General features: G+C 37.5%; 1 protein-coding gene across 1 annotated transcript; it reads left to right on the top strand.

Moving 5' to 3' along the window:
* Positions 1-1,297: 1,297 nt before the first annotated feature.
* On the top strand, positions 1,298-12,114 carry BCCIP (BRCA2 and CDKN1A interacting protein). The gene is made up of 7 exons (XM_009326017.1): positions 1,298-1,366; positions 1,582-1,656; positions 2,337-2,417; positions 3,559-3,654; positions 6,641-6,828; positions 8,175-8,352; positions 11,701-12,114. Exons 1-7 carry the CDS (start codon positions 1,298-1,300, stop codon positions 11,869-11,871), a joined length of 858 nt encoding a protein of 285 aa, XP_009324292.1. The 3' UTR covers positions 11,872-12,114.
* Positions 12,115-12,236: the final 122 nt, after the last annotated feature.

Genomic DNA, 12,236 nt, shown 5'->3' with positions numbered 1-12,236 from the left:
TCCGGGCTTCTGTTTTTTTTTCCCCCCCCCCCCCCCCCCCCCCCAAGTGGTTGTATACCTGTTTTCTACATTGTAAACAGTCCTTTAAGGCTGTTCTCCCAGTGGACAATAAAGACCATGACATTGATATGGGATTGGGGAGATTTATGAGTCCTAATTGGTGGCAGAAGTAAGGCTCAGTTGTTTAGATTCTTCAGAAAGTGGAATCCAAACCAACAATTAAAAGGCAAAGTAAATTTGGATGATCTTGAACAGTGGTTCACAGAAGAATAGGTAGGTGTCCTGGTTTCAGCTGGGATAGAGTTAATTTCCTTCCTGGTAGCCGGTACAGTGCTGTGTTTTGGATTTAGGATGAGAATAATGTTGATAACACACCAATGTTCTAGTTGTCGCTCAGTAGTGCTTACAGTAGTCAAGGACTTGTCAGCTTCCCATGCTCTGCCAACTGAGAAGGCTGGAGGTGCACAAGCAGCTGGGAGGGGGCATGTTGCTCAGTAGTGCTTACACTAGTCAAGGACTTCTCAGCTTCCCATGCTCTACCGACTGAGAAGGCTGGAGGTGCACAAGAAGCTGGGAGGGGGCACAGCCAGGACAGCTGACCCCAACTGGCCAAAGGGATATTCCATACCGTGTGACGTCATGCTCAGTATATAAACTGGGGGGGGATTGGCTGGGGGGGTGGCGACTGCTGCTCAGAAACTGGCTGGGCATCAGTCGGTGGGTGGTGAGCAATTGCATTGTGCATCACTTATTTTGTATATCCTGTTATCATTATTGTTATTATTATTACTACTACTACTTTCCCTTCCTTTTCTGTCCTGTTAAACTGTCTTTCTCTCAACCCATGAATTTCACTTTTTTTTTTTTTCCCCCCTGATTCTGTCCCCCATTCCACCGGAGGGCAGGGGAGTGAGTGAACGGCTGTGTGGTATTTAGCTGCCTGCCGGGTTAAACCACAACAGTAGGCAAGGCAACCTTGGCAGGCAGTACTATTAATATAGAATACCAGTAAAAACGTTTGGTTCGTGCACAGCATTTGTTCTGGAAGGAGAAGCAGGAGTTCACATTCTGTTTTGCTGTGACGAGGTCTCATCGTGTGCCTACTGAACAGACTTCCAGAGTGGGGTTAATGATACCATTAGGATTTCAGGAAATAGCAGAAATATGGTTTTGGATGTAGTTGTTTAAACATCTGCAGCAATCTTCATCTTTAGCCAAGGCATTACACTCCTATCCTGCAGTTTTAAGAGCTTAACTGCCTGGATCAAGCCTCTCTACAGTAAGAGTCTATGTGGCTATGGTAAACGTAATTGAGTGGACCAGATTGGAGGAACAAAGCATTAAAGGTTTGTTCACAACTCAATTTGTATGTTAGTTTTAAAAAGTTACTTTCACAGATGCTCTCTAAAGATTACAGAAGAAATGATAACGGTAACAATTGCTGAGATTACTGAAAGATGGAAATAAGTTTCATTTCTGATGTTGACCATTACTTGTCTTCATGTTTCTTATACTTCAGCTTTGTTTTGATATAGCTTCTTGCCAAGTATATTTTATATTCTCTATTTTACTTTTTCATAGGAAGTGAATATTGAATTCGAAGCACATTCCATATCAGACAATGACTATAATGGGATAAAGAAATTACTACAACAGGTACTTTGACTTCTTGTTAGCTTGGTTGATATGTCCATTAATAAATAATATCTAAAGAGCTATGCAAGGTCATCAGTTTACATTATCTGTATTGATTCATAGTTTTACTGTGCTTCAGCTCATGAAGATTAAATAATTACAGCCACAGTGAAGATGTGTGTCCTAAACCATGGTTTCAAGAACTTTACCCAATGAACTGTAGGACTGTTCTTCCACAGTGTGTATAATCTTTCCATCTTCATTGTGTTAGTTGCTGCCCAGAAAACCTCGTTCAGTGTTAATCAGCTTCCTGCAGGTTTTCTTTTATAAATTACAGCCCTTAAAAACAGACAAACAAATAATGTGTCTGTTCAACACGGCAGCTTCCAGTCTTCTTTTGGCTCTTTCTGTCGTAAACCTATGCTCAGCAAGCATTCAGATCATACCAAACTCAAAAGGATACCAGGTATGCAGAATGCCAGCTTGTGGAGGGTTGAGGAGCAAGGGCTTCAAGAAGCTGATTTTAAGTTTTTACAGTATTGTATTGGAGGAAGTTAAATAAACAAACTCAGTAAATGGAAATTAAAAATGGAACAGTGTTGCATAACAACTTAGAGAAATTACTGGCTTTTTTCCTACTAAGTGGCCCATGATATATCGTCAGGCCTAGAACATCTTAATACTTGTTTCTTATTTTCCAGTTGTTTCTAAAAGCTCCTGTTAACACTGCTGAATTAACTGATATATTAATACAACAGAATCATATTGGAAGTATTATCAAGGTAAGACAGAATTTATGTTTGTAAATGAAGTACAATACTTTTTATGTTGAAATGACATAACGGACTTGCAGAAGGGGAACCTGTCTTTGTAATTTGTATGCTTTCTTGCTTTGAGAATAATTCTTCTGTGGGAGCTGAAATTTTCCATGCCTACTTCCAGTCAAATAAGGAATTTGGTTGATTATTTTGATTGGGGTTTTTTTTGCATATGAAAGGCATGTCACTTTTCTCCCTGAATTTTGGTGTAGTAGAGTAATAATACTGTAAATGCTGTAGAGATGTTTGTTACCATCTCCATAAGAAATAGGACCTTGTGATTTCTGTGCATTCTCAGGATGTACAGAGATGTAGACCAAAAATATCCTGCATGCAGTTTCCTTTTGTGCGGAGTTCTTTGGGCATAGGAAAGGATCCCAAAATGAGTCTTGAACAACTTTTGCTATGACAGTGGAGCACTCTGCAGAGGCTCCTCAGTTACTCCTGGCTAAGGAAGCTGTTCAGTACTGTATAGTGCTCAAGCTGTCATGGCCACGTTACATTCAAACCCAAACAAGCTGCCCCCAGAGCACAGCTATGCTGTTGTACCATGTTGCATGTTATCATTGCTATACATTCCCTTTTTGTCCTGTGCCAACAGTTTTTCCGCCCAAGTTTAGTATTGATCCTTATATTACAACTGTATGACCCCCAGTTCTTTCCCCAGGTTTTTCACTGGGGAGTTTTGTTGAGCTTTTTGTTTCACTCTCTATCAAAGCTCTATTGCTTTATGTTTTTTAAGACTTTGCAGGTTTATTTCCCTATGTTAGAAACTGAAGGAAATTGGTTTTGCTTAAGATATTGCCATCCCTTGTACTGAGATGTTGCTTATTATATGTGAGCTATCAAATTCTAGCCTTTCAAAAGATCCTGCTGTACAAGATACATGTTCTGGCTCTCTGTATAGCTGGCTCCAAGTACACAGAGACATTCACTGATGTGGCACTTTCATAACCATAACCAGAATTTGTAGGTTGTGTGTTTGTACAGATTACCTAGATGGTTGTCATCTGCCGAGCATCTTCTGGAAAGGAAAACATTTCTTGCTGCAGAGAATGGAAATAGAATGTCAATATGAGTTGTTGCTTTTTCTTTCATTAAATAGCAAGCAGAAGTCCAAGAAGACAGTAGTGACGATGATGACGACGACGATGATGAAGTCTTTGGTTTTATAAGCTGCTTAAACTTAATGGAAAGGAAGGTTGGTATTCCTCATTAACGTCTAGACAGTAATAAGTGACACTGCGTCCTGCTTTTCTGCCTTGTATAACAAGCCTAGACAGCCGGATCAGGATTTTGAATTTCACCATGGAGGACTATGGTCTTAAAAGTTGCACATCATTTAGCTTTCTTTTGGATTTAGTCCTTCGTAATTTGCTGAAGGTCAAACATAGAATCATAGAATCATAGAATCATTAAAGGTTGGAAGAGACCTCCAAGATCATCGAGTCCAACCATCAACCCAACAACACCATGCCCACTAAAGTCAAACATAAAGCAAAGAGGAGAATAGAGAGTTAAAACTAGCTCTAATAAGTAGTTCAGGGTAACTGAGCTGTCGGCCTCTTGTATTTCTTCACTTTTCATCTTTCGCAGCTTTTGAGTTTTCCTGTGGAGTGTACTGGTGCTGCAGCTTCTAGCTGCGGTCCTGTCAGTTAAGAACCTTTGTTTGCCCTCAGCTTCAAGGTTGGTAAATAATTTCAGAGAAATTGTACAGTGCTTTAGAGACCACTTAAGGAAGTTGCCAATAGGCCTGTAGAATATTCCCTTGATATTCACATTCGAGGTTTTCTTGTATAAATAATTGTTCTGTAATGTAAAGAAAATATACCTTTTGATTCTAGGGTACACAGTGTGCTGAACAAATCAAAGAACTGATTCTAATAATGTGTCTGTTCAACACGGCAGCTTCCAGTCTTCTTTTGGCTCTTTCTGTCGTAAACCTATGCTCAGCAAGCATTCAGATCATACCAAACTCAAAAGGATACCAGGTATGCAGAATGCCAGCTTGTGGAGGGTTGAGGAGCAAGGGCTTCAAGAAGCTGATTTTAAGTTTTTACAGTATTGTATTGGAGGAAGTTAAATAAACAAACTCAGTAAATGGAAATTAAAAATGGAACAGTGTTGCATAACAACTTAGAGAAATTACTGGCTTTTTTCCTACTAAGTGGCCCATGATATATCGTCAGGCCTAGAACATCTTAATACTTGTTTCTTATTTTCCAGTTGTTTCTAAAAGCTCCTGTTAACACTGCTGAATTAACTGATATATTAATACAACAGAATCATATTGGAAGTATTATCAAGGTAAGACAGAATTTATGTTTGTAAATGAAGTACAATACTTTTTATGTTGAAATGACATAACGGACTTGCAGAAGGGGAACCTGTCTTTGTAATTTGTATGCTTTCTTGCTTTGAGAATAATTCTTCTGTGGGAGCTGAAATTTTCCATGCCTACTTCCAGTCAAATAAGGAATTTGGTTGATTATTTTGATTGGGGTTTTTTTTGCATATGAAAGGCATGTCACTTTTCTCCCTGAATTTTGGTGTAGTAGAGTAATAATACTGTAAATGCTGTAGAGAAGTTTGTTACCATCTCCATAAGAAATAGGACCTTGTGATTTCCGTGCATTCTCAGGATGTACAGAGATGTAGACCAAAAATATCCTGCATGCAGTTTCCTTTTGTGCGGAGTTCTTTGGGCATAGGAAAGGATCCCAAAATGAGTCTTGAACAACTTTTGCTATGACAGTGGAGCACTCTGCAGAGGCTCCTCAGTTACTCCTGGCTAAGGAAGCTGTTCAGTACTGTATAGTGCTCAAGCTGTCATGGCCACGTTACATTCAAACCCAAACAAGCTGCCCCCAGAGCACAGCTATGCTGTTGTACCATGTTGCATGTTATCATTGCTATACATTCCCTTTTTGTCCTGTGCCAACAGTTTTTCCGCCCAAGTTTAGTATTGATCCTTATATTACAACTGTATGACCCCCAGTTCTTTCCCCAGGTTTTTCACTGGCGAGTTTTGTTGAGCTTTTTGTTTCACTCTCTATCAAAGCTCTATTGCTTTATGTTTTTTAAGACTTTGCAGGTTTATTTCCCTATGTTAGAAACTGAAGGAAATTGGTTTTGCTTAAGATATTGCCATCCCTTGTACTGAGATGTTGCTTATTATATGTGAGCTATCAAATTCTAGCCTTTCAAAAGATCCTGCTGTACAAGATACATGTTCTGGCTCTCTGTATAGCTGGCTCCAAGTACACAGAGACATTCACTGATGTGGCACTTTCATAACCATAACCAGAATTTGTAGGTTGTGTGTTTGTACAGATTACCTAGATGGTTGTCATCTGCCGAGCATCTTCTGGAAAGGAAAACATTTCTTGCTGCAGAGAATGGAAATAGAATAATGTCAATATGAGTTGTTGCTTTTTCTTTCATTAAATAGCAAGCAGAAATCCAAGAAGACAGTAGTGACGATGATGACGACGATGATGAAGTCTTTGGTTTTATAAGCTGCTTAAACTTAATGGAAAGGAAGGTTGGTATTCCTCATTAACGTCTAGACAGTAATAAGTGACACTGCGTCCTGCTTTTCTGCCTTGTATAACAAGCCTAGACAGCCGGATCAGGATTTTGAATTTCACCATGGAGGACTATGGTCTTAAAAGTTGCACATCATTTAGCTTTCTTTTGGATTTAGTCCTTCGTAATTTGCTGAAGGTCAAACATAGAATCATAGAATCATAGAATCATTAAAGGTTGGAAGAGACCTCCAAGATCATCGAGTCCAACCATCAACCCAACAACACCATGCCCACTAAAGCAAAACATAAAGCAAAGAGGAGAATAGAGAGTTAAAACTAGCTCTAATAAGTAGTTCAGGGTAACTGAGCTGTCGGCCTCTTGTATTTCTTCACTTTTCATCTTTCGCAGCTTTTGAGTTTTCCTGTGGAGTGTACTGGTGCTGCAGCTTCTAGCTGCGGTCCTGTCAGTTAAGAACCTTTGTTTGCCCTCAGCTTCAAGGTTGGTAAATAATTTCAGAGAAATTGTACAGTGCTTTAGAGACCACTTAAGGAAGTTGCCAATAGGCCTGTAGAATATTCCCTTGATATTCACATTCGAGGTTTTCTTGTATAAATAATTGTTCTGTAATGTAAAGAAAATATACCTTTTGATTCTAGGGTACACAGTGTGCTGAACAAATCAAAGAACTGATTCTAAGTCGGTGTGAGAAGAGCTGTGAACAGCATGTAGTTGAACAACTGAATAAGCTCCTAAATGACAATACTAAGCCTGTGGGTCTTCTACTAAGTGAAAGATTCATTAATGTACCACCGCAGATTGCTCTGCCGATGCACCAGCAGCTTCAGTAGGTTTGTTTGGGTTTTTTCTGACGTGATGTTGAATAGTACTTTTTCTTCATATTTTTTCAGAAATCTTATGTATATAGAACTATGTTAAGACAGGTGATACTATAGATATAAGTAAGACATGAACAGAAAAAAATATTTTCATCTCATATAAGGTCTTTAGTTATTTTTTTAATTTTTTTTTATATCATTAGGCTTTTCAAACTCTTTATACTTTAAGATAGAGGAAATCATTTAAGAATATGTGCTGGTCTGCAGAAATAGCTGTGTGTATATTGTTGTTTATCTTCACATTGCAGATTATTTTCATATCAATCTAGGAAAATTTAAAAATGAAAGCTTTTTTTTTATAGCATGCTGATAATGAGCAATTTCAGTGTTTCTGCTCATGTGTTAATGTCTGGCTCTGGAATGGAAGAATTGGATTGAGGGACAGGCTTATAAGGTGGATGAGTTCTGGCCCATGAAAACCATATGCAGTGTTTTGATTAGTTTCGAGTAAATGAGTGAAGCAGGTTAGGTGCTGGTTGATCTCTACCGATTCATGGATTTGTGTCGTAGGCTGGGTGACAGTAAGTAAATGAATCCACTGAGATACAGCATGTTATTGTTTTAGTGCCATGTTGAGAACCAGGAAATTATGTTGGATAAGGAACTCCAGTAATCAAATTAAGATTATTTTTTTCTTTTTTTTTTTTTTTCTTTTTTCTTCCTTTCTCTCATGTGAGATGAGATTAGAAGTCAGATTAAGTTGACGGCTGTCATGGCTCATTTAAACAATAAAATGGACCTTTAAGGAATTACTATTTTGATATGAAAGAAAACATGTTGATAGGGTTGGCCAGGAAGGTTTTTAAAGAAAGAAATGAGATGCTTGAAGGCTTGGCTTTGAGGTTTACCACTAGTACAGCACTTGTCACAACTCAAATTCAGGTCTCAGCCTCTTTGTCTGAAAGGTTTGGAGTGTTACAGTGACAACATGTTTAACACTAGGGTGGGCAAGAGTATCTTCTGGCTCTTCAGTTATAGTTCCTCATGGAGGTGATAATGTGATGTATTTTCAGGAGAGTTGCACTTACAGTCATTTCACAGACTCTACCATGATCAAGTTTCTGGGGGGAAAAAGAGTTACATTGTGAGGTGTGGAAAGACATACTTTTATTGTTTTAAAGTGCAAATAGTATGTTTAAATACTAGGAATGTGTATGCAAAAGCTGTTTTCTGAGGCAGTCGTAAAAGAATAGGCTGCAATATGAATATCCTTTCTATACTAATACATTATAAGGTTTACTTATACACTTGTTGAGGGTTTAAATTGTATGTGTAAACATTTATTTATCTTTAGGAAAGAGTTGACTGAGGCACAGAGAACAAACAAACCTTGTGGAAAGTGCCACTATTATCTTCTTATCAGCAAGACCTTTACAGAAGCCACAAAGAGCAATTCTAAGAGGAGGGAAGGGAGAAGTCAACAAAAGGAGGAATTAATGTTTGCAAATGCAGAGGAAGAATTCTTTTATGAGGTAACATGTGATTCTTTTAATTTAAAATGTTTATTTTTCTTTACATATCAGCAAAAAAGATGTTTCACCTTAAATTCAAGGGGGGCTTTTAAAAAGATACGGTCACATATGTTTTAGATTAAATCCAGCTTTTTTTAGAGTAGTATCAAGAGATGAGCAAGCAACCTATTTTTGTGTATTGAACACAACACCTTTTGTATTTAGAGAATCATGGAGAGGTGTGCCATCCATAAGTCCAAATTATTAAATTGATCCTCTGTATTGGCATGAATTTACTAATCTGTTATTTGTATCAGGTCACAATTAACCTGAGTATAAGATGGTATGGCATAGACTGCCTGTGGCAGCGTTACTACCTGATAGGGTCTCCATTGCTATGAGGGTGATGGAAAAATTCAAATACCTGAAATAAGAAGAGACTTCAGGGGAAAGATCAGGTGTTACTTTGTCTTGAGGCCAGTGTCTTGGCCTCAAAGAATTAACAAACTTCATCTCTTTACTCCTATAGCAATGCTGAAGAGATTGAATTGAATGTAATAATTGTCAGGCTTGTTGAAATACTGTGAATGGAATGTCCACGTTTTTAGGACGAATGAATGGTAATAAATCCGGATATTGAATTTAGCAGCATGTCCCAGGCCTTCTGAGTTTACAAAAGTTTGAAATTCCTTTTATTTGGGGAACAGTGCAGTTGTCTTTAATCTGAATAATAAGAAATGTGAAAGACTTGTTAAATTGCTATGTCAGCTGAACAGAGAAGACTTGACTGCGGGTGTGTAAATTGCAGGAAGTGCAAGTTAGCTTGAATATCTGTCAGTGAGATTCAAGCTAACATGATTTACATCACAAGTGGTGTGTAAGAGTGGCTGCTCAAACAACTGGTAGTAGCTTGCAAGGGTGCTCTAACTTAATCATGTGTCACAGCTTTAAGCACTTAGAAGACTAAAGATTCAAAAAAATGCAGAGGAATCTGTTGTTAGAGTCTCGATCAGCATCTGCGGTGCATGTTGATACTTAAATACACAGACCTCTCTTTCTTGCCTCTACATAGTTAGTCCTGGGTCAGAAAAAACAGCTGTTGAGGCTTTATTTAGATTTGGTAATGCAGTTAAATGTGTTTCTCTGAGATGTCTTCCCAAGAAACTTAACAGATGCAAAGCTCTGCATTTGTGTCGTCGTTGTTGGTATTATGTGGAAAGCTGATTTATCTATTTCCTTTTGGATACCTGTTACTTTCAAAAAATGCTCAGAATAAAAAAACTTTTGAAGATCCAAACAAGTAGCTATCACTTCCCTTTTCTGTCTCTATTCTACTCAGGACGAATATATTAATAAAAAGTGCTAAAATACTGAGATGAAAATATTACTTCCTATTTCCTAAGGCAACCTGTCTCCACAATTCTGCTGGTCCCAAGCCAAATCAGGACAGGGGAAGATGCAGGAAATTAAATTGAAAATGTACTTTGAAATGCAAAGAATTTTTCATTGTTCTTTCTTTTTTTCCAAAGCTTTAAAAATATTATTCTACACTATTACTGCTTTGTCAAGACCCCATTATTTTTCATTTCTGGCAGTGCCTACCAGATAAGGTCTTTGCACGTGTATCATATGGTTAATGGCAAAGGTTCCTGTTTGTAATCATTCATGACATTCTCTGTTAGAGGCTATGATATGGCTGGAATTTTATTTCTTGGGAAGAAGAAAAATGAAGTGGGTGAATTCATTGTTAGCTGTAGGGAATACTGTTGTAGCCTCTATGCAGTAACAAGTTTGGGATTTTCTTTCTGTGTTTCTGCCACAGCAGCATTACCAACTGAACTTGAACTCTATGTAAACATGTTACTGAAAAACTGAAGGGGAGAAGCCTGTGATGCCCACGTGTCCACAGGTGTTATGTTTTAGAAGGCCTATTTTGTATTTATCTCTCTTATTTTGAGTGGCATTTTAAATACTAATTGTGTGCTTTTATCTAAATTGCAATAATTTTCAACTCAAGTGGATAGATTCAAACTGAACATGCTTTTCTTTCTAAGTCTTTCTAGCGTTTTTAACAAATTAATTTTAAACATTATGGAGGATATTAGATTAAGTGAGTCTCTGTACTTAATAATGTATATGTGTTAAATTAGTGTTGGAGTGTATATCCTCCCTGAGCATACATAACGTTAATTAGATTGCAATAAAACAGTATTAAATGCAGTGAGGCAGACACTTAGAGCCATATAAAACAGAGAGAAACCTTTTTGCACTTGTCAGTTCCCTGTGCTTTATCCTGTTCTTTAAAATGTTATTGAGGGAGGAGAAGAAAAGCTCTATTATAACCAGACTTGGAATTGATTAAAGGTTTAGGGCCTCCATTGCTCAAATTGTTTGTTCTTGAACAAAGTCACTCAATTAATTTGATGGTTCTTCCAAAATTAAATTTACAGCCTTGAGATACTGTTAGTAAATAGCAATCCTAAAAGGAGACTGGATCTTAACTTTCCCTGCAAAGGGAAGAGGTTAGATAAGTTTTTCTACTTGGGAGTTCAGTTCGTAGTTCTTAATCTGACTTGTGTGAGAACTGGAAACATTTGTTAGGTAAGTTTTTCTTATCCATCAGGCATTTTGTCTGGGAAAGCTAATAAAAAAGGACCGTTCTATCTGTATGCAGTCTATATCACTGAAAAGAAATAATACACGTTATGGACACCTACCTATTTGAAGAAGCATCCTTTATAAACATGACTTTCAATGGCTCCAGCCATCTAGAGGCTGTCCAAGAGCTATCATCTTTAATGTAGGCTCTATTCCACCTGCGCTCTCTCGCTGTTCCTTTTATCTGGGTTTTGGCTGATCTGCTAATTCTCAAAATTACGCAGCTAGTGGTTTGCTCTTGTTCCAGGATTGAAGGTCTATTAAGAGCCTGATATTCCTGTTATTGGTCAAGCATCCCTGCTAGTTGGCACAATAGCTTCTAAGGGTCGGCATTTCTTAATGTGATAATATGGAATGAGATGCTGTCTTAAAACCATCTAAAATGAGGCACAGTAAGCATATAAAGAGGGCATTGATTTTCCCCACACACACCCCCTCTCAGGTCTTTTTTTCTGATACCAAACTATAATGATAGCAATCATTTTAGAATTTCATATGAATTATGTAAATTCTGTGAAAAGCAAATAGTTTAAAACACTTAATAGTAGATTATCTTGTAGGTTTTTTGGTGGACCTTTTGAGAGGGAAGAAAATAACTATTTCTTAATAAACGTTCATAATAGGGTCGTTATTTTTACTTTGTTTAGATGATGTATTATCTTCATGCTAATAAAAAATTTTAATTCTAATGCATTTATTTCTGTTGTTTAGAAAGCCCTTCTGAAGTTCAACTTCTCTGTGCAAGAGGAAAGTGACACCTGTTTGGGTGGCAGATGGTCCTTTGATGATGTACCAATGAAACCTTTGCGGACTGTTATGATAGTTCCAGCTGATGGAATTAATGTAATTATGGATAAACTCAAAGACTATCTCTCGCTCTGAACTTTGCTATAAACACCATTTTTTATAAAGCAGCCATGCAGAATTATGACTTCACAGTATTTTCAGAAGACTGCTATTGAGTTAGTGGTTTTGTACTGCCCAAATGCTTCCTCTGTACACTTAGAAGACAACTAGGTGGTACAACTGCAAATATCCATCAAATTAATATTTTTAAATATTGTATCTTCTTATAGTTTGGTATCATCATTAAGCAGTCAATAAAAACCCAATGTCACAAGGAAACTTGAAGATCTGCTCAATATGTTTATCACCAAAACTAAATCGTACATTTTTGGTACGAAACAATACATGCAACTCCTTTTGTTAAGTGCTTTTTCTATGTTTCTTCTGTTAAATACATTTGT

The sequence above is a fragment of the Pygoscelis adeliae genome, unplaced genomic scaffold (assembly GCF_000699105.1).
Source record: "Pygoscelis adeliae isolate BGI_AS28 unplaced genomic scaffold, ASM69910v1 Scaffold4, whole genome shotgun sequence".
Taxonomy (NCBI): Eukaryota; Metazoa; Chordata; class Aves; order Sphenisciformes; family Spheniscidae; genus Pygoscelis; species Pygoscelis adeliae.
This window is presented reverse-complemented; position numbering and strand designations above follow the sequence as displayed.